Source organism: Gymnoscopelus braueri (genome assembly GCF_963280865.1).
Source record: "Gymnoscopelus braueri genome assembly, chromosome: 2".
NCBI lineage: Eukaryota > Metazoa > Chordata > Actinopteri > Myctophiformes > Myctophidae > Gymnoscopelus > Gymnoscopelus braueri.
In genome coordinates, this window is record NC_137604.1 from 15,188,516 (window position 1) to 15,211,138 (window position 22,623).

Here is a 22,623-nt window from a genome sequence, read left to right on the forward strand (position 1 = left end):
AGGACCAGCTCACTGACACGGCTCTGTTGTCTCCCTGTCATTTTATACATTACAGTCTGTCATTAATTTGATGGGAGGAGCCAGAGAGAGCTATCGTTTACAAGAAGTAGGCCATTACCAAAACTGCAACATTGGCATGGTGTAGTTTTGGACACCACCCACACACTCCTCACCACCCACACACTCCTCACCCCACAAACCTCCGCTCTACCAATAGCAACTTTCTGCATCCCCCGAGGACCAAGCTCCACACCAAGGGCAATCGGGCCTTCTGCTTCGCTTTTCTTATGGAATGACCCCCCCAACCACTTCAGAGCACAATACCCTACTGGGTAGCACTTTATAATAACTATACACAATTGAGCATTAGTTAAGAATTAGTTAAGCATTAGCCTACATACTTAATTCAACATGAATTCATAATTTGTATAGCATTATTCATACATTACTAAGCATTAGTAAACACAGTTATACACTTTTCAACTATACACGAGTATAGTATAGTATTAGCATTAGTTAAGCATTTTCTATATTACTGCTTCTATCTCATTTATAAATGCTTTATAAGGCATAAATAGTCCTGACTTTAGATGGACTCACTCAAAATACTTAACTAACAACTAGTAACTACCTTATTAAATCATCAGTTTGAGTATGAATAAGTGTTTATGAAATGGACTATCTATGCCTTATAAAGCATTTATAAATGAGATAGAAGAACTGATATAGAAAATGATTAACTACTGCTTAACTAATGCGAAATAGTGTATGGTTGAAAAGTTTATAACTGTGTTTACTAATGATCAGTAATGTATGAATAATGCTATACAAGTGATGAATTCATGAAGAACTAAGTATTTACTAATACTTAACTAATGCTTGTTAGTGTGTAGTTATCATAAAGTGCTACCTAAACATTTATCCACCGTGACTTATTTATACTAGCATGTAGTTCTATGAAAAGAAACTTAATTCATTGATTCTTTGCTCTGTGATCTTCAGTCCAGTTCTTGTTAAAGCAGTAAGAGTATAAATCCTTGATACAGTGTGTCTTATGTATATTCAACAGGTTCTGGGATTTATATCAGAATATCATTGTATTTTCACACTAAGTTTAATTATTGTTCTTTATAGCTTTAGCAGAGTAAACTAGACACTAGAGATTTAAAATACTCTGTGTTAGAACAGTCATTATGTTCAGAGAAGTCAAGCTTTGTTCTTACCTTTTAGTAGTATTTTTTATCAACATGTTCTTACAACGTGTACTGTATGTAGCTGAACAAATTCCCACACTTATGTCGAAAAATAGAACAGAATGTTTTCGAGTTTGAAAGACTTTAAAGGCCCCTCATTTGTTTGCAGTGTGTGGCAACTGTTCCGTAGTTGTGTGTCTGTGTGGTTTGGTATGTACTTGCGCAAAAGGTAATGTCATTTGAATATAAGAGTATTAAACATCTGCATTAGTGTATGTAAAATAAATATGAATGTCAAATGTGCTACTGTAGTTAATCTTGTAATGAAGAATGAACTGAGGGATGTTGTGGAGTTATTGTTTTGCTCTAGATGTTTCCCCCTCAAAATATCTGTGGCCCCTTTGACGTCTGCTTCCTTCTCTCTGTGGTGCAAATTTAACTTTCCATCTTCAGTTCACATCCACTCACAGCATGGCCTCACTTGACTTCTTGCAAACAGCAGATATATCTGCACCCCCCCCCCACCCACACACACACACACACACACACACACACACACACACACACACACACACACACACACACACACACACACACACACACACACACACACACACACACACACACACACACACACACACACACACACACACACACACACACACACACACAAACAAACAAACACACTTATTGCTATGAACAGGTGCCCCTATAGGAAGATTCCCCTTGAAGCTAAATAGGGAATCCCCAGAGTCATGAGGATAGCTGACTCTGGGGGGGAGCAGAACCAGTTGCTATGATTTGACCTGTTCAGAGTATTTTAAAACTCTAGTTCAGGGGTCAAGTATGCAGTGTGTGGCAAACTCCACAACATAGCCATATCAGATACGCTGTTTTGAACAGTTTTTGGATGTAGACGGTGGCGACGAAAAAAATCTACAGGCATACTGCGTATACAGTGTACCACGGTAGAACACATCACTGAGTATAACTCACTATAAATTGTCATTGGGTGCTTAAAGTAAAGTAAACAATAGCATTAAATATATATGCAATAACAACACGAAACACAGTAAAATAGTTTTTTATTAACCACCCTGGGGCCTATTACACGAAAGGAGAATTAAATAAGCCTGGATTTAAGTCAAATCCAGGTTTGACAAAGTCCAAAGGTGGACAAGAAATCAAAAATAATTTCTCCATTGACTAGCAATTGATTATTTAAAAATATGCTCCTAATTGACTTACATTCAGTGAAGAGGCTATATATATATATATATATATATATATATATATATATATATATATATATATATATATATATATATATATATATATATATATACATGTGTGTGTGTGTGTGTGTGTGTGTGTGTGTGTGTGTGTGTGTGTGTATGTCAGACATTTTTCATAATATAAAATAAATCTGTAATATATTATTAAACACCTTGGGTAGACATCGCACGTTATGCACTGGCCGTAATTTTTTAATATATATATATATATATATATATATATATATATATATATATATATATATATAAACATGTAAAGTGGAAAATGTGCGACAATGTTGCCCTCAAACGGCAGAGAAAAACGAGGAACCTCATCTCGGAGCTATACAGCGGAGGGAGAGGTTCCGTAGGGGCTATATTTTTTATCAGATGATCGGATCATCCGTGTGAAAGTAGGCTACAATTTATAAACGCCAGGTTCATGCATATGTAATGGAAAGCAGTGAGCTGAGATTGAACCCAAAGCTCCCACTCGCCAGTCCGACGTGTTACCAGTCATGCCATTAAGCCTGAGCCAGATAGCCAGGGGCCTGTTCCTCAAAAGGTGAATTAGAGCTAAAGCCTGGCTTTACCACCTATCCTGGCTTAATTTAGCCAGGATTAGAGCTGAGTCGGTTCCTCAAAAGGTGAATTATCTTGAAGATTAGTTTAGCCAGTTCACCCTGGCTAAGTTTAGCCTTATCTGATTCCTCAAAAGAGAATTGAAGCAAGCCTAGCTTAGTTACCATGGCAATTTAGCTGTGAAGTTAGTCTGGTCAGGAGCAGGCTAACAGCCAAGCTTACTTAATCCAGTGCCTTGTTCTTCAAGTTTTTCCACAGTTAATTCAACACATGTGTTTGAATATGGACTCATTTTAATGACCTTACATTCAAATAAAATGAAATAAATACAATAAGATATAATCAATTTAATTATATTACTGAAATAGTGTGTGACCAATCCATGAATCATAATTGTTTCACAATGACTCATATGATATGTCATTGTCACTCTGTTAACACTATAGTTCATATTGTCGTTAGATGTTTGATAATATATATATATTTTTCTTTAAATATTATAAAAAATGTCTAATACATATACATATACATATATATATATATATATATATATATATATATATATATATATATATATATATATATATATAGGCTATATATATATAAATAAATATATTTAAATATATATATAAATTATTAGTTACAGGTTTAAAGGAGCCTCTTTGTAAGTCAATAAGGAGCATATTTTAAATGATCAATTTCCAGTCAATGGAGAAATTATTTTGTATTTCTTGTCCACCTTTGGAGTTACATCATGATGGCAAGGTAACTACACAACCCAAATCTCTACCAAAGTGGTCTTGCAAATGTGGGGTTATTGCGTGTCTCGTCCCGTACCCCGTCCCCCGCTCATCCCGTCGCGGTCAAGCCCCCCGGTCAAGAGCCGAAGGAGACGTCTACCTTTATATGTCTATGGTAAGCTCTGCCCTTAGATCTTCTGCCATTTTGAGCAGTTTGAAAGACACTTAAACCAGTTTTTCTGCCCGGAGTTTTGAGCAATTTGTGTGAAACGTTCTACACACACTCTATGGACCATTATCTGCAAATCTCAGTCGAAGAGAAGTTTGTACGTAAAAAATTAAGCCTTCATTAGCCAAATAACATTGTAAAGGGCATGGCTTCATTAAAAAAAAAGCCTATGAGTCCCAAAGGTCAAGGGTTCGATTCCTGTCAATGGCCATGGTTTGAAGTGTCTATGAGTGAGGTTCTCAACCCCAATGGACCCTTCGCTAAGCCCCACCCACTCCACTCTGTGACTGGTGGTGCGAAGTTAGTCACACCCAGGCCTGGCAGCGCCTGGCAAACTTTGCTTCTCACCCATTGACTTTCATGTTAAATGATGGCTTTTCACCTTAAAAATAATCGATCATTTCAGGAGCAAGAGCTTCAAAATCTATTCTAAATCTAGTCAACAAGGCCTGCAGTAGGCTATGCACTGGACAAACTACAAACATGGGAAATGTTAGAGGAAGTAATAGCCATGGATACACGACGGTCGACTGTCACGACCGTCATGGATGAACTTCAACCTGGTGTTTGCACTTTCTCCATTTATGGCCCGTACATCTACATAAACGTTCATATTTCAAATATAAAGTGCTTATCCCATGGCCACGGATGTTACATGTATATACGGGCTCTCAGAAGTACCTGTATCATCCGTATTGTTTAATAAAAAGCATTTTAATCTGATCAGTGGCCATTTTCTCTACATGCTTTCAACTGAGTGACCCTATCGGTTGGTAGGTGCATTGCACCCGAATACATTATGAGAAAATGGCCACTGATCGGATTAAAATGCTTTTCATTGAACAATACAGAATATAAGGGTACTTTTGAGAGTCCCGTGCATAATTTCAACATCCGTGGCCATGGGGTAAGCACTTTATATTTGAAATCTGAACGTTCATATAGATGTACGGACCGTAAATGGAGAAAGTGCAAACACCAGGTTAAAGTTGATCCATGACTGTAACAGGAGTTTTCATGTACCGCAGGGTAAGACTGCCAGGAGCAGTTAATAAATAGACGAACAAATGAATTAATATACTTTAACGTGCGGAATCCGAAACAGGCAGCGCTGTGATTCTGAATTTTGTTACGATTACAGTGATTAGTAGCCTATTATTGACACCACCTGGGCGAGTGAGTCGTATCGTGTAACTTTCCTGAAGAAGCTGTGTATGTGTTCAACAACACAGCCATTCAGCCTTGTAGTTTAAGTGCAGATTTCAGCTTGGGAAAAGCAGCCTCAAACGGGTTTGGGTACGTGCGTGGTTCATAGTCACCATTGCGTTATCGTGGTATTCCTATTCTTGCTATTATGTTGGTGCAAATGATTGTGTGTGTGCGGGCGAAATAACATTGACAGCTATGGCAGGTGACGAAAGTTTGCCAGACCTATGCCAGGCTAACAACGGTTGCTAAGCTGGCATTGGACAATCGCTTTTGGGGTGGGGTTTAGCGAAGGGTCCATTGCTCCCCTCCGTACTATCCACAATCCCTCCGCTCAGCTGTTGAGAATGCTCATTTGTTAGCATGGGCTGCTTTGTCTCAAGTTCAATCTATTCTTTTTCTAAGTCTTATTGTGCTATTGTTGCATATCGCTTTTTGCCATATCCCTCGAACCCGCCTGTTGCTGCTTGCAGCTATATATATATATTTTTTTTTTCATTTTCGAAATTTTAGAGTAGCCAATTCTTTTTTAGCCCCCTTTTCTTCCCAATTTAGTCGTTATATGCCAATTAATTCCCCCCCACACACATTTCTGTGTTGTCACTGCTGTTATATCACTGACTCACCTGCACACTTGGTTGCTACTATATATGTCTATGAATTGAATACCAAGGACCCAATGGATCCAAGACCGCAAGGACTTTTTTGGACGGACCTTTCAGACAAAGTATTATAAATGTAATTGTGCTGTTTACATTTTTTGCCTGATAAAATATTCAATCAATCAATCGTTTTCAATTCTTTATCCCATTTGTCCATAATATGATCTAGATCTTCAATTTTGTTCTCCTGAATTATTTGATAAATATATTGCCTGGAGGCAGTGACACCTGAAACTAGCTGAGGCTTCTCAACGAGCCAGACTTTCAGTGTTTGTCATATCTTCTATCTGCAGTGGGCCACCGTGTGTGGCCCTCGTCTGTAAGTCTCGTCCTGAGCTGTTGCTTGCCTGCCTGCCTCTGCTACACCTTGACTGCATTATTTCTATTACAGTACATATTTACTGGCCCCAGATTTCTGTTTCCTCCCACAGCAATCCACCCCAATGGCGATGTCACACACCTTGCCACCTGGCTGCGAGGGTTGCCACCGCCTGTCCCAAAAGGTGTCGGAACTGAAGGACAGAGTTCTTGTCTAACAAGATAAACCAGGTGCACCTCAGCTACTTCACTTATTTGAGACCAAAGTCAAATTTTGCCCATAGCATATATTATCCTCCTATAATGTGACAAACCTCTGTGGTCGACCGATCGACCGACCGACGGTGGTGAGACCAAAACTGTGTGCCCGGTTCTCCTCACTGGCTGGAGCAATTGATCTGAATTTGCACACAGCAATTGACCATTATGATCTGAACAAAATTGCGACGGGACGTGCACCACGTTTGCAACTACTTTCGCCTGTGCACTTCACCGGGTATGGACTAGTAACATGTAATCAATACATCACACATCTATAAAGTCTTATATCAGTCTGTTAAGATATAAACAGAGCACAGGTTATGATCATAAACGAAAAGATCTACAAGTGAGTTTAATAAAGTCTTCGGTTTATTGAAAGATAAACAGAGCTATGATCAGAATAGTTTCACTGGTCTGGGAGAACTGGTCTAGGAGAACATGATTTGACATAATTATGATAATTAAGTAGCAAGATATCATTAGTGACATGCAATCCTTTCTATAAATTACTTACTCTACTTCCTCATATTAAAGTTTGACTTTCCAGACTTGGATATTGTCATTGTCGAAGCTTTCTCATTCATTGGGTAATGCATTTTCCTTTTTCTAAAAGTGTGGCACTAACTTTCCTGAAAACAACTCCAGCAGAAGCGACTCATAATATAATATAATATTCTATAATATTTTAATTAATACAATTAAGTAGCAAGATATCATTATTGAAGCTTTGTCATTCATTGGGTAATGCATTTTCCTTTCTATAAAACTGCTGCACTAACTTTCCTGAAAACAACTTTATGATTACTTAATACATTATGTAAGCTTTAATTAACCGCTAATTAACCACTAATTAATCATGAATTCCTTGTAATTCATCATAATTAAAATCATTAGTTAATCATTAGCTAAGCAAAGTTACTTAATACATGATTTAAGTGTTAATTAAGCATTAATTAAGCAATTCCTTATAATTCATCATTAATTAACATCATTATTTAATCAATAGTTAAGCAAAGTTCCTTAATACATGAATTACAAGGAATTCATGATGAATTAATGCTTAATTAATACTTAATTAATGCTTAATTCATGCTTAAATAATGTATTAAGTAATCATAAATTAAGCGTTAATTACGGGTACCTTATGAGCAAGTGTTACCCACACCCTACTGCACTCCCTACTGCTGCACCAATTGGGCCAAACATGAGTCCAGCAGTAGCTCCGAGTCAAACATAAACAGCCACCAGTCCAAAATTCATGAATTTGTTCATTGTCTCAGCTTTCTCTCTTGCTTCCTTTTCATATTGTTCTTTCAACATTTTCATTGCTTCTTCCAGAGTATCTCCTTTACATTTTTTCTTCCTCCTCTTTACGTCTCCTCTCTTCATTTTCTTTAAGAATTATTTTAGCTCAGCAAAATGAGTAAGGGAAGCAAGGTGGTGCAAAGTCCATGGCAATACAACCAACAGTTCTCTTGAAATGTGTGTGGAACTAGAAGTTCATCCTGCAATCTGACTAATTATTTACTAATAATTACTTGTGTGAAAAGTTGACATTTTGACCTGAGGGTTGTGCTGATGTATAGCATACTCCTAATATAATATTTTATAATATAATATATAATCAACACATAACACATCTATAAAGTCTTTGGTTTATTGAAAGATAAACAGAACACAAGTTATGATCAGAATAGTTTCACTGGTCTGTAAGAGAAAGTGAGGAGAGGTACAAATATCTACAATACCAACAAATATCAATCCAAAGACCTAAAGGTGAGTTTCAGAGTATCAAGCAAACTATGTTTTTCTTTTCTTTTTATTTATTTCTTTTTGCTGAACAAAAACATACACATTTCCAATATGAACTATGTGAATTGATGTTTATTGTGATGTTTATTTCTTGACTTATCTCATTGAAGCTTTGTTGTTCATTGGATGATGCACCCTTTTTCTAAAACTGCTTTCCCTGCATGTCCAGCAGAAATCAAAGCTTGTGTTGCCGGAGCTCCAACGCTCTCTGGTGTACCAAACACTGTTGCAAGCCCTATCAAACCCCCGACTACACACCCTGTTAATACACCAGCTGGGCCAAACCAAATTCCAGCAGTAGCTCCAGCTGCAGCACCAACAGCCACAATTGAAAAATTCATGAATTTGTTTATTATCTCAGCTTTCTCTCTTGCTTCGAGGTAATTTTTTTTCCCCAACTTTTTCGTTGCTTCTTTCAGAGCATCTCCCTTGTGCGTTTTCTTCAGTTCTGCCTCCTCTTTACGTCTCTTCTCTTCATTCTCTTTAAGAATTCTCTGTGTCTCTTCCTCTATTGCTTTTTCTGCTTCTTGGAACATCTCGTTGGTGTAGTGGCTTCCTCCATTCTTCAACACCATGTTGTTGATTTTCTCCAGCAGCTCAGTGACCTGAGAGGGATCCTTGGATTTGTTGTTGAAGACATGATAGCGACCTTCACATTTGCTGATTAATTCTTGTAGTTTTGGAGTATTTCCCACAATTTCATCAACAGTTTCATCTTCAAGCTGGTCACCATGAGTGAATAGAATCATGGTGTACTTAGTCGATGTTTGGCCAAATACTTTCTGAATCATTTGCACAGTTTCCTGCTCCTCTTTTGTGAATCTTCCCAGCTTGATCACCATCAGGAACACATGGGGACCAGGAGCAGATGAACAAATACATTGTTTGATCTCTGTAAAGGTTTCCTCTGGGGTGAGCTCGGTGTCAAACAATCCTGGTGTGTCAATAACAGAGACATTTCTACCAGCCACTACACCTCTGACCTTCTGACAGTTCTTTGTCAGAGATGCAGCTCCAAACTTGGATTCAAAAGCTTTAGAACCGAGGATGGTGTTTCCAGTGGCGCTCTTTCCAACTCCAGTCTTCCCCACGAGCACAACCCGAACGTCTTCGTCATTTAATATGAGAGCTGGTGGATAGAAATTGTATGGTTATGGACACTGACTTTTTGAGGTTTCCAAAATGACTTTGACAATTACATTACATTGTCTTGAAAAATAAAGACATATTGATGTACTGTATTTATAATAATTGTCTCATGGCAAGATACTTACCTTCACCACTCTTCACCACTGCTTTGAAGTTATTACTGTTTTTCTCACTTTCTGAGAGAGAGAGAGAGAGAGAGAGAGAGAGAGAGAGAGAGAGAGAGAGAGAGAGAGAGAGAGAGAGAGAGAGAGAGAGAGGGAGGGAGAGAGAGAGAGAGAGAGAGAGAAAGAGAGAGAGAGAGAGAGAGAAAGAGAGAGAGACAGACAGACAGACAGACAGACAGACAGACAGACAGACAGACAGACAGACAGACAATTTATCAGAGTGGACAATTCACATCCCTTACATTTTCCCCATGTCTGTAGGATACATATGTTTATTCCTCTCCACAAAAGCAATGTGTATGAAGCCCCAGAGTGGCCATTGAAAGATTATTACCGTATTTATTTATTTGAATGTTTGCACAATGTAAAACGTGCACATCATGTAATATAACATGCTTACAATGTAATATAACATGCACACAATTTCGTTAATTTGAGGCCTCAATATAAGGTTTTATAAGAGCCAGCAAAACAGACAGACAGATCTGTCATTCCATCTGCCACCCAACCACCGCAGAGCGCAATATAGACCATTCATTCCAGAAACCAACGGCATCCTTGTTTTTCTATGGATATAAACTATTCAATTATAGGAAGCATTTTTTTTTATTTAGGAGATATCTATTGTTGAATGAGATGTGTGCGTCTTTACGCACATTTGGTTAAGACGTAGGACTAGTAGCTGTGTGTTGGCCTACTGTACGTGCAAGGGAGAAATGCATCCCTAACTGTGCTGCCATGCAAAGTGTCACTCTGTGCTATTTAAATTTGGCAATTTACATGTGGCATAACATTTTTTCATGGAAAAAAACTTCAAATTCACAAACACCAGCACTAGGCTATTAATTGCCACATGGTGGCATATACTGTAGGCTTACCTGAAGCGCTTTTATAGACTCATACATTCCAGTGATCATAGCAACAGCTATTGTCCAACTAAATGGGAATCTGTATATTACATTTTCATGTAACATACTTTGTCATGTGTGTACAGTACAAGAGCTTTCAGCCTGCAGTGCCCAAGCGCACCTGGTCAGCACCATGTGGCATTAAGGCCATGGGGTCGTGCGCACAACATGCGCCCACCCATGCATGGCAATTAAAACTCACACAATAGGTGGACGATATGTCGATTGATGAAGAACCAGACATAATAAAGGGGAATACAATATGTAACTGCAATGTATGTTTTATACACAAATTAGCACAACAGATAGGCTATTATTTTTGCCGTTCTGATGTAGTGAGCATTTAACTCATAGCTATCAATTTGGCCAACACGCAACCTCTGTAGTCCTATCTTAACCAATGTGCGTAAAGACGCACACATCTCATTCAACAATAGATATCCCCTAAATATAACAAATACTGTAGCTTCCTATAATTAAATAGTTTATATACAAGACAAACAAGGATGCCGTTGGTTTCTGGAATGAATGTTATATTGTGCTCAGCGGCAGATGGAATGAATCATCTGTCTGTCTGTTTTGAGAATCGTGTGAATGTTTAGTAAAACCTTTTTTATATCAATGGCTGCCACGGGGCTCCTTAAATGTGTGTGCAAAAATGAAATTGTCATTTAATTTAGACACAACTTCTGTGATGAATTAGTCAAATTATTAGCTGGATATTATTTTGTGACAATTAAAGATATAAGATTAATACCAATACCAATAAAGTCCAATACCATATTTTGCCAACAGTTTCACAGCTTGATTTTGAGTTACAAAATGCAAATGTCAACTGCTGACCACTGAATGAATGAATGCTGGCATTAACTAGCCTGGGATCCAGCCTGCTTCGCTACGTTCGGCGGACTTTATTTTAAAACTAAAAAAAGTGCTCCTCGGAGCACAGGTCTCCGCCAGGTCAGGTAGGTTATTGTGGCCTCCTGGTGGCGCTATAATAGACCAATGTGAAAAGGGTGCCATTGCTTCTTAGGCCTTGTACGGAAATCGGACACTGCATTCATGATTTGAGGCATTTTGTTCAAAACAAGCCACTACTGCAAACTTTAGATGTCAATCTTAGCCAATCAGGATGGAATATGAAAAATCAAACACATCCATCTTGATCACATGACTATAGAGCACCGAAGTCCTGACATCACTACCAGTAGAGGGCACTTTTCGCAGGTAGTGGCTTTACTTTTTGTGTTGATATCGTCATTGGGGAATCTTAGATCGCTTCATATAAGAACTGTGTTCCAAAAATAAACACGCCACCCCGGCGATTCTACTCATATGGATATAAAGCATCGACTGAAGGTGTAAATGTACACATTTACCCAAAGAGTAACACAATATAAACACTAGAAACGAGTCAAACAACCCAAAGACTACATTTCCCATGAACGCGGCTGCTGTAGGGACAGTGATATCAGACCCGGAAGTAGTAGTTCTGAAGACTTTTAAGGCAGAATTCATTCCATTTTTGCCAGAAACAAGCTGTATCAAATATGAATGAATATCATAAACGATGCAGAGCCACCCCCCTGACAAAAACGCCGGGGTGGTGTGTTTGTAATGTTTGGAACACAGTTCTTATATGACGTGATCTAAGATCCCAAATGGGGATTTCAACACAAAAAATAAAGCCACGAACCCGTGAAACAGCGCCCTCTAGTGGCAGTGACATCAGACTTCAGTGCTCTATAGAGATCATGTGTACCCATGTGCGTGAAATTTGGATAAAATCGGAAGGAGTAGTATAAAAAATTTGTTTTACATAAGTCGGCCTCCTGGTGACGCTATAAAAGGCAGATGTGAAAAATGCAGGGCAAAGGTTTTTCCTTGACCTAGGGAGTGCGCTTACAAAGTTTTACACATATCGGTGCAGTTATAGGTAAAAACACAAATCGGCCTGTTATAGCGCCACCATGAGGCTGATTTGAAAATGTTCAAGTGGCATTTCTTCCTGGACATAGTGGAAATATGCGTGGACATTTTCAAGGAAATTGCATGCTGTGTTCATGCATTTTGTTCAAAACGGAGCACTCCTACAAACTTTGGAAGCAATTTTTAGCCAATCAGGAAGGAATATAGCCTGATTATCAGACTGAAGCTGCGTGGAGCTTCAGTCTGATATTGGCTCCAGTGTCGGTGATTACAAGGGGGAGGGGATTAGAAATTCCCTAAACCAATCCTAAGGGATCCCCACGCCCACCTCCGCCTCTCATTGGACAATGCATTTTGTACCGTCCTAGGTTCACATTTACAAGTCCAGACCAAGAGGAACTCCACTAAGAGAGTGGGCGGGGTCTATGGTATGGAACCAGGCTAGAAGGAATATGACAAATGTGAAAGACCAGTTTCGTTTAATGACTATAGAGATACTGGCCCTCATTTATCAACGGAGCGTAAAAAACTGCTTATATTTTTCCATTTATTCGGCCGTACACCAACGTCGAAGTCACATTTATCAACTAATCCTACACAGCTGATCCGAGCGTACATTTGGACCCAGCCTTGATAAATCTCACGTCTGAAAAAACGAGCGTCATTTAAATAACACGCCCTTAAATATTCTCAAAACGCCCCGATTTTACGACATGAAGATGAACCAGAATACGACCAAAGACATCAAAAGCCAATAAGAAAGAGTTTCGCCCGCTTGCCTTGCCACACACGCACACGCACATGCCTCTCTCTCTCTCTCTCTCTCACACACACACATACACACACACACGCCCGCCCAGCTGTGTTTTTCATGTAATCCGTTCCGTAGCGGTACAATCTTTGTCACGTAGGCTTGTAGCCTACATGAATGACATTATGATACCAATCACATCGCCATGAATGGAATACGTTTGTATATTAACTTATTTAACCCATACCGAGCAGTGCGCGTTCGAGTTACACTAAAATAAAGCCGTCATGTAGGCTATTCCCATTTCCCAGTGAGAGTCGGACCGTCAGACGGGCGAGTCCCGTCCGCTCCGCGAGAGATAGCCTGGAGAGAACATTAATGGATGAAGGCTGGTGTGTGTTGGACCATGGTTTAAATGTCTGATCTCCCGGTGGCCATGAAAATATAACAGCAGCGCCGAGCGCTCGTATATTTTGAAAATAGCAGATCTACAAGCTCACAACGCGCTGCCTTGTGAGCTTGTAGATCTGCTATTTTCAATGCAGCCAGATCTACAATCTTATCTGAATGACTGTTAAAGCAGTTTGTTTAAATTACTTTATAAAACGTTATATTTCCACAGGGATTATTTATTAGTGTAGATATACATTTAGGAGTGGATTATGTGTCCAGATGCCTGTCAGACAGTCTTACAATGCTGCTCCGCAGGTCTAGGATGGAATAAACGGGTGCAGCCAACGTCAACAACTGGTCTCTACCAGACGTGAGATCTCAGCCTACGGTAGGATGAAGCCCACGTCAGGATATATTGATAAATGCCGAAAGGTGCGGTGATCTCGCCGTACGCCCATTATTTGGGCTGCACCGCGTTGATAAATGAGGGCCACTGTGTACCGATTTGCAGGATTTTTGGACAAAATCTGTAGGAGTACTGTCAAAAAAATATGTTTTGCACAAATCGGCCTCCTGGTGGCGCTATAAAATGGCCATGTGAAAAATTCGGGGCAGAGGTTCTGCTGTGGCATCCAGGGAGTGTGTGTGCACAGTTTCACTGCGAGCAAGCCAACGGTGCCGGAGATTAGCTGTACACAGACAGAATGACGGACTGACGGACGGACGGACGGACGGACGGACGGACGGACGGACGGACGGACGGACGGACGGACGGACAGGGGGCAAAACATACTCTCTCGCCATGCCTTTCGGCCTGGCGGAGACAATAAGACAGGACCAGCACTGAAGAACTTGGCCCGTAACAATAATAAGACGGGTCTAGCACTGAAGTGCTTGGCCCCGTAATAATCATCTCTCAGCTCGTATTCTCAGCTTTATTTTTCTAAACACAAATTATTTTGAAATTTGCAAATTGTTTTACCTTTAAAAGTTTCAAATAATTGTTGTAACTAGTTTAAGCAGAAATATGATTTTGTGTTTTGAGCGCAACACTGCCTAGTAGAAGACATGTTTCCGTTACCAATGATACTAATGAAGGCTGAGCCTTCAAGGCTCTGTTCCATTCTGGTTGTTACAATGATACTAATGAAGGCTCTGTTCCATTCTGGTTGTTACAATGATACTAATGAAGGCTCTGTTCCATTCTGGTTGTTACAATGATACTAATGAAGGCTCTGTTCCATTCTGGTTGTTACAATGATACTAATGAAGGCTCTGTTCCATTCTGGTTGTTACAATGATACTAATGAAGGCTCTGTTCCATTCTAGATGTTACAATGATTCTAATGAAGGCTCTGTTCCATTCTGGTTGTTACAATGATACTAATGAAGGCTCTGTTCCATTCTGGTTGTTACAATAATACTAATGAAGGATCTGTTCCATTCTGGTTGTTACAATGATACTAATGAAGGCTCTGTTCCATTCTGGTTGTTACAATGATACTAATGAAGGCTCTGTTCCATTCTGGTTGTTACAATGATACTAATGAAGGCTCTGTTCCATTCTAGTTGTTACAATGATACTAATGAAGGCTCTGTTCCATTCTAGTTGTTACAATATGATACTAATGAAGGCTCTGTCCCATTCTGGTTGTTACAACTAGAAGCTCGGCCCCGCTGCCGCGCCCACGCCCACGTAGCGCCCGCGGCCACTTGGCAGCGCATATAAGTGGCGTAGCGTGATGCTCGGTCAGTGAAGACCCTGTAGCGTGATTTCACAGCTGCGTCAGCCATGACAATCACGTTAGCGTTAGCTACATGCTACGGTAAAAGTGCGTTAGCGTTGGCCACTAATCACTCAAATACAACGAACGCTATCACAGTAGTGGACATAAACATTGGTTACATTAGTAGCAGGCTGCAGTGACCTAGAAGTCTTGACAATATGAATGACAGGGCGATTTATTAGAGAAATGAGGGTGATTGTGCTGCCCAGCTCAGCTCGCCCAACTATCACGGAGCCCTGTTGTTGCTGCGTCTGACTGTAATGGCGACAGCAAGCTCTCTGCGATGCCATTGTCTGGAAACTGGCCTCAGGATGACACGACCAATGAGAGTGAGCGCTTTCGTTGTTGCTAAGATACGGTGTATGGCACATAGCATCTCTGCCCCATAGCTTGTGGATCTCTGTCAAATGATTGGTGTAACCTGCGTTGCCAGGTCTGCCTTTTGTATAAGCCATTTTGGTCTTATTTAGGCGCGCATTTGGGCTCGTTTGCATAGACCACGGCAGCGCTTGTTTCTTTCCCGTTTCACGGATGTGGCAAAGGTGCTCAGTTTGGTGAAACAAACCATCCAGAAGTAAATTGCGAGATGAAATATATAGCACTTTATGATTATTAGAGAAGGACACACATGCGAAGGTGGAAAATGAAATGTAGGAGATTATATAGTTTAGCATGAGAGATTTTTGTAGCAAGTTGGGAGAGAATTGGGCCACTCCTGTGGGCGGGGGGTTGATTAGAAATATTGGGGTTTGAAAAGGGGACGGCTCTCTGATTGAGGTGTGAGATGATACTAATGAAGGCTCTGTTCCATTCTGGTTGTTACAATGATACTAATGAAGGCTCTGTTCCATTCTGGTTGTTACAATGATACTAATGAAGGCTCTGTTCCATTATGGTTGTTACAATGATACTAATGAAGGCTCTGTTCCATTCTGGTTGTTACAATGATACTAATGAAGGCTCTGTTCCATTATGGTTGTTACAAGGTCGCGGGTACAAGCGGCCGAAATGAGTTTTCTCAGACGGGTGGCTGGCATCTCCCTTAGAGATAGGGTGAGAAGTTCGGTCACCCGGGAGAGACTCGGAGTAGAGTCGCTGCTCCTTCGCTTGGAAAGGAGCCAGCTTAGGTGGTTCGGGCATCTAGTACGGATGCCTCCCGAGCGTCTCCCTAGGGAGGTCCTCGCTGCACGTCCCACTGGGAGGAGACCCCGGGGCAGACCAAGGACCAGATGGGCGGATTACATCTCCACACTGGCCTGGGAACGCCTCGGGATCCCCCAGGAGGAAGTTGCTAATGTTGCTCAGGAGAGGAAGGTCTGGAGCTCTCTGCTGGAACTGTTGCCCCCGCGACCCGACTCCGGATAAGTGGTTGAAGATGGATGGATGGACAATGATACTAATGAAGGCTCTGTTCCATTCTGGTTGTTAAAATGATACTAATGAAGGCTCTGTTCCATTCTGGTCAAACAGAGTCAGGGTGTTGACTCACTGGAAACACTGTGGGTCTCACAGTGTGGTCCAGGGACCCTCATGGTTTCTTGAAGGGTTCCAAATGAACCCTTACAGGTGTGTAACTCTGAGAGTGTACAAATGGCCCCTTTTCTTTCCCCTTGAAATTGTCAAGTTTGAGAACCACTGTGCAACACTAAATGGAACAGAGCCTTCATAAGTATAAATCGGTACACACTACACATGATCTCTATAGTCATGTGATCAAGACGGATTTGTTTGACTTTTCATATTCCTTCCTGATTGGCTTACATTGACATCTTAAGTTTGCAGGAGTGGCCCGTTTGGAACAGCATCCGATTGCGGTGAAACTTTGCACGCACATTTGCACTACGTTGAGGAACAAATGCCACCCTTTCTACATTGCCCTATTATAGCACCACCAGGAGGCCGATTTTTGCACAAAAAAAAATGTTTTATGTTAAATGAAGCCCAGACAGCTTGTGAGTCTTACCTGTCTCAGCTCCCGTTGCCTCTACTTCTTTGACATAGTTGGAGGGGAAATACCCAGACTTGCCATTCAAGCTACCGAACCACCATCCAGCATGACCACCCTGAAGGTACAAGACATAAGGTGTTGTTTATCCACCTGAACTTCCACTATGTATTTTGATGTATTATTAAAACAGTTGGACAACATGCTCTGAAAGTACATTTGGAGAGTAACATCTCCAAGAAAATTCCAAACATGAAACATAATAGTCAATGTGACGCACACACAAATGTATGGACTCACCTGCCAGTGAGGAGCCCCCACGGGGAGGACGTTGGGCCTTCGTCCAACTCCTCCCGCCCAACACTCCCTACTGACAGGTGCCGCCCCAGCCTATAGGAATACATGCAGAGACACCCTCCCCTTTACCTGCACCACCTGAGCACCACAGTGCACCATCGTACTTGGTCATCTAGCCCCGCCCCCTCCCTGTGTCGTACATCTTAGAGGCAGATCTCCAGTCTGTCTAGTTTACAAACTACAATCAGGACACTGACTCCAACCAGGTCAATTGACCCAGGATGACATGATGACATGCAAATAAACAATAGAAAACCAAAGGTCTTACAGAAGCATCTAAATAGACCAGTAGCCCATTACCAGTATACCAGTACCAGTACCAGTACATAACCCATGACTTCAATGACAAGCTCTCCTTCTAACTCTACATTATACATACAGGGTGTGCAACAATATGCAGGGGAATGGCTGAGATGTTATAACAATAGTTAGTAAGTTTGCTAGCTTGGAGTTAGTGAATACAGTAGCTGTCATCCTGCTGCTTAGCGTGTTAGCCAGCCAGGTGAGGATAATAAATGTACCTCTTTAATGAAGTCAATGATGTCTCCCACTTTGAGCTCCAGTTCATCCTCCTGCTGTGGCTGGTAGTCCCACAATACCTCACACTGCCTCTTGTTCAGATCTGCAATGACAAACACAGGACAGAATACACCAGTTAGACCACTAGCCTGCTCAACGGCAAGAAGATAGAGACATCACCTGTGTGTGTGTGTGTGTGTGTGTGTGTGTGTGTGTGTGTGTGTGTGTGTGTGTGTGTGTGTGTGTGTGTGTGCTTTTGCGTCACATAGAAACACCATATTCCCCCAAGGATTCCCCGGTCATGACAGCTGCAACCCAAGACTTGCTGCAACACTTGACATTTCCCTGAAGATGATTCCCTAACCTACAGTTCCCCAATGTGCGGCCCACGGGCCAATTGCGGCCTGCGAGAGCCAATTGTACTGGCTGCACAACCCTGTCATAACTTATCTTGACATAAATTGACGTAAATGAAATCGTATCGTAGGGCTTTAATGTTGACATTTTGTAGGGGTCGCTATTGTGCCATAAGGCCACGCCCCTTTTTGAGACCATTAAAAAACGAAATTGTTCGCCACTTGTGATGTGTGTGCAAAGTTGCGCAACTTTTCGTGTAAATTTAGGCCCTCTAAAACGCCATTCATTACTAGTGACTAACCACCAGGTAACAAATAAAACGAGTGTATTGTTTAATCCCATAAGTCAGATGCCAAACTATAACTTCACTTCTTGCATCCATTTTGTGTCGTTGTGAAGAAAATGAGACTTTCTTAATGAGACTTTAAAGGTTCTATGACATTCATTTTCACTTTTTTAATGTTTTTTTGGGGGGTTTTATGACCTCAATTACACCCAAAAAATCTAAACTTTGAACATTCAGTGGATTTTCTGTGGTCTGGGGTTTTCTGAATAATTAGGCTGAAAAGTAATCTGAGCTTGGCCCTTCGGCAGTGAAGTCACAGCCCATTAATCCCGCCCACTCTCCTCCTAGCCCCTCCCCTCCCCTATCCTTTCCTTTGGGGGGGGGGGCGGAGCAGAGGCGATGATTGACAAGCAAAATCCCTCAACAGCAACACCCGCAGGCAAAGATTTATTTTTTCATTGCAGTTGAAAAGGCTTTAGAAATGTGAGAGAAAAATACCTGCCATGGAGCACTGGAGTGGATTTTTTTGTACACGTTTGAAGGACCATGACAAAGACTTTTAATGTGTGGTAAAACTGAACGTCATGAAACCTTTAAAACATTTTACAACATGGAAACGAATATGATGATTATGCAAAAAATATTGTGATTATCTCAAATAATTGTGATCAGGCGATGATGTAATAATTGTGACAGGCCTAGGTGACACAATAACAGTTAATGATTATCTATCAATAAATAAGAAACAGTGTTGTCACCTATAGGTTGACCTCTGCCCTCTGCCATGTCTCCTGTATAAAAAACAAAAACACATTAATAAACGTAACATTCATGACATTAATCTACATAATGTTTGCATTTTAACAGCAATCTTCTTTGTGTGTGTGGAGACTGCTTCAAGTTTCAATGATTAATTACCATTTCAACATTGATAAGATTAGAGTTTGTCGAACTTAAAAACTAACAATGATAAAGACAAAATAAAACCACAGAGTCATAAACAAAACAATTATACATTAAACCAAGTTTAAAGCAGATAGAATTACCCAACCCATACAATAATCATTAAAACATAAAACAAATGGGTAAACTGAAATACAATACAAAAAGCACTCGCACTCAAAGCTTAGTGTATAATTCGTCGTACGATGGTACCGCAGACCAAACATACCATAGAGCTACAACCTTACAACGCGGAGTCCCCGCGACACATTGTGATCTTGTAGATCGGCAATTTTCGCTGTGCAAGCCACAGATAGCGTTGCCAAGTCTGCTTATTATAAGCTACTTTGGGCTTGTTTTTTTCTGTAAAGTCACAACATTCGACAATAAAGTTTGACTGACCTGCCCTAGTCGCTTATTTTGGACTTGTTTTCATAGACCTGGTTGCTTGTTTCTCTCTCACAAAATCTGGCAACGCTCATAGACTTAGGCCACATCCACACGGATACGATTTTTGGTGAAACCGCATAAGTTTTTAATCGTTTGCACGTTTTGGCCACACAGAGCCGGCGTTTTAGGTCTGCAATACGCTTATTTTTGAAAACGGGTCCAAGAGTGAATAAATCTGAAAACGCCACCCTTGCGTCTCCGTGTGTAGCCTACAACCAAATACGGCAATACGCATCTTTCCTGAACCGATGACGCTATAGCTCCACCTCTCGCTTAAACCCGCCCCGTCCCCCCGTCCCCCCACCCCCCCCGTCCCCGTCCCCCCACCCCCCGAAGACGCCACCCTTGCGTCTCCGTGTGTACAACCAAATACGCATCTTTCCTGAAACATGACGCTATAGCTCCACCTCTCGCTTAACCCACATCCGCCGAGCACCCCCCCCCCCCATTGCGTCCCCCCGACCCCCCCCAAAAACAAACACCCCGACCCGTTGCGTTTGTACTACTTAACGCGATGGGGCTTTTACAGCGCTGCTCCTACAACCACCGCCAGCAAGACATGGAGTAAATGTACTTAGTTACTTTCCGCTTAGTTACCTTTTAAAGTCTATTCACGTGCATACAAATGAGCCATGCGGTCTTATAAGAATGAAAACAAACGCCTTGCTGTTGGCCATGCCCATGGATCACATGACGGTCGTCTGTTACGACGATCATGGATGAACTTCAACCTGGTGTTTGCACTTTCTCCATTTATAACCCGTTCATCTACATAAACGTTCATATTTCTAATATAAAGTGCTGACCCCATGGCCACGGATGTTACAATTATGTATGGGCCCACATAAGTACACCTATCTTCCGTATTGTTCAATAAAAATCACCTGTCAGAATCTAGTTGTCCCGCCCCCACCTGCCTCTGATTGGCCTACCGAACGCCCCCTTCTGTGACACATGCGGAAGCTTCAGGGAAGCTTTCCAACGCTAAAATGGCCCCCGTGATACCAATGCCTCAGACGCCTCCTTCGGGTCTGAGGCATTGGTATCACGGGGGCCATTTTAGCGTTGGAAAGCTAACAGCTGACAACTATTGGTTGTCACCCCAGGTCAAGGTTCACCAATGTTGAACCCACACCCTTCAGTGCCGTCAACAGGCTCCGCCTCTTTTCTCTCTTAGAATGGAAGTGAACGGGGAAGCAGGGAACAGTGTTGCCATGTCTGCTTATTATAAGGGACTTTTGCTTGTTTTTCTGTAAAGTCTCTTGTAAATATTAGTAGCGGGTTGTGTTTTTTTGGGGCTTGTTTCTAAAGTGTAGTTGTTTATTTGGGCTTCTTGTTTGTTGTTGTTTAAACCAGTGGTTCTCTAACATTTTCATGTCAAGGACCCTGAAATTAATATTTTGTCCACGGACCCCCATCTGAAAATATATTTTGCCAAGGACCCCCATACAAGATCTGTGGTGTTAAAATATTTTTAAAAAATCTACCTTTTTACATTTCTTTCAAGATTATTTTAGAAAATAGATACTACCGATCTACAAGCTTCGCATCACGACGTGTTGTGAGCTTGTAGATCGGCAATTTTCAAAAAGCTGATCTAATAGGTCTCAAGTGGTAAAACTGGTTGCTTCTTTTGGCCTTGTTTTCATTGACCTGTTCACTTGTTTCTTTCGCAAAGTGGCAACTGTCAGGCAACACTATACTGACAGGAACCAGAAGAAGAGATCATTTCACTCCTTCATTGGCCTCTTTGCACTGGCTCCCGGTTAAATACAGATTAAAGTTCTCCTCCTCACATACAAGGCTCTCAATGGACAGGCACCAGTATATCTCAAAGAACTCATCGAGCCCTATAAACCAGCCAGAACACCATTGCGTCCACAGTATGAAAAAATGCTTACGGCTCCAGGAAACCCCCAAAAAGGTTAGAACAGGAGGCAGAGCATTTAAGTTTCAGGCACCTCAGCTGTGGAACCTTCTCCCAGTCTCAGTCCGTGAAGCAGACACACTCTGTATATTTAAGACTAGATTAAAAACCTTTCTTTATGATAAAGCCTATAGCCGAAGTGTATAGATGTAGACAGATGCAAGGTGATTGTTGACCTACATTGTGAATTGTAATTGTATAATGTTTCTCAGTACTCAGTCACCCTATAGTCATCCTCTCTCCCCACCCCACCCTCTCTCCTCTCATCCTCTCATCCTCTCTCTTCTCGTCCTCCCTTTGGTTGTGGGTTTGTGTCCCACTGGTGCAATTGTAATTAACACTGTACGGATTAACGCTCTAGTAAGGCCTGCCACTAATTCCACACCCGGGGACCCGCTCCCCGGAGTTTCTTTTATCTCCCACGTCGCAGTTCCATGCAGCCTCCAGCTGCAGATCAAGAGTGCGACTGCAGACCGGGCCTT

At 41.2% G+C, this 22,623-nt stretch overlaps 1 protein-coding gene across 1 annotated transcript; it reads right to left on the minus strand.

Annotated features, from left to right (window-relative positions):
* Nucleotides 1-8,539: 8,539 nt before the first annotated feature.
* Nucleotides 8,540-19,608, minus strand: LOC308094373 (GTPase IMAP family member 9-like; the record flags this gene model as incomplete). Its single annotated transcript, XM_080440988.1, has 6 exons — nucleotides 8,540-8,584; nucleotides 8,688-9,406; nucleotides 9,561-9,602; nucleotides 17,322-17,421; nucleotides 18,182-18,282; nucleotides 19,593-19,608. The coding sequence occupies 6 exons, from the start codon at nucleotides 19,606-19,608 to the stop codon at nucleotides 8,540-8,542; spliced, it is 1,023 nt and encodes a 340-aa protein (XP_080297114.1).
* Between the last annotated feature and the right edge of the window lie 3,015 nt (nucleotides 19,609-22,623).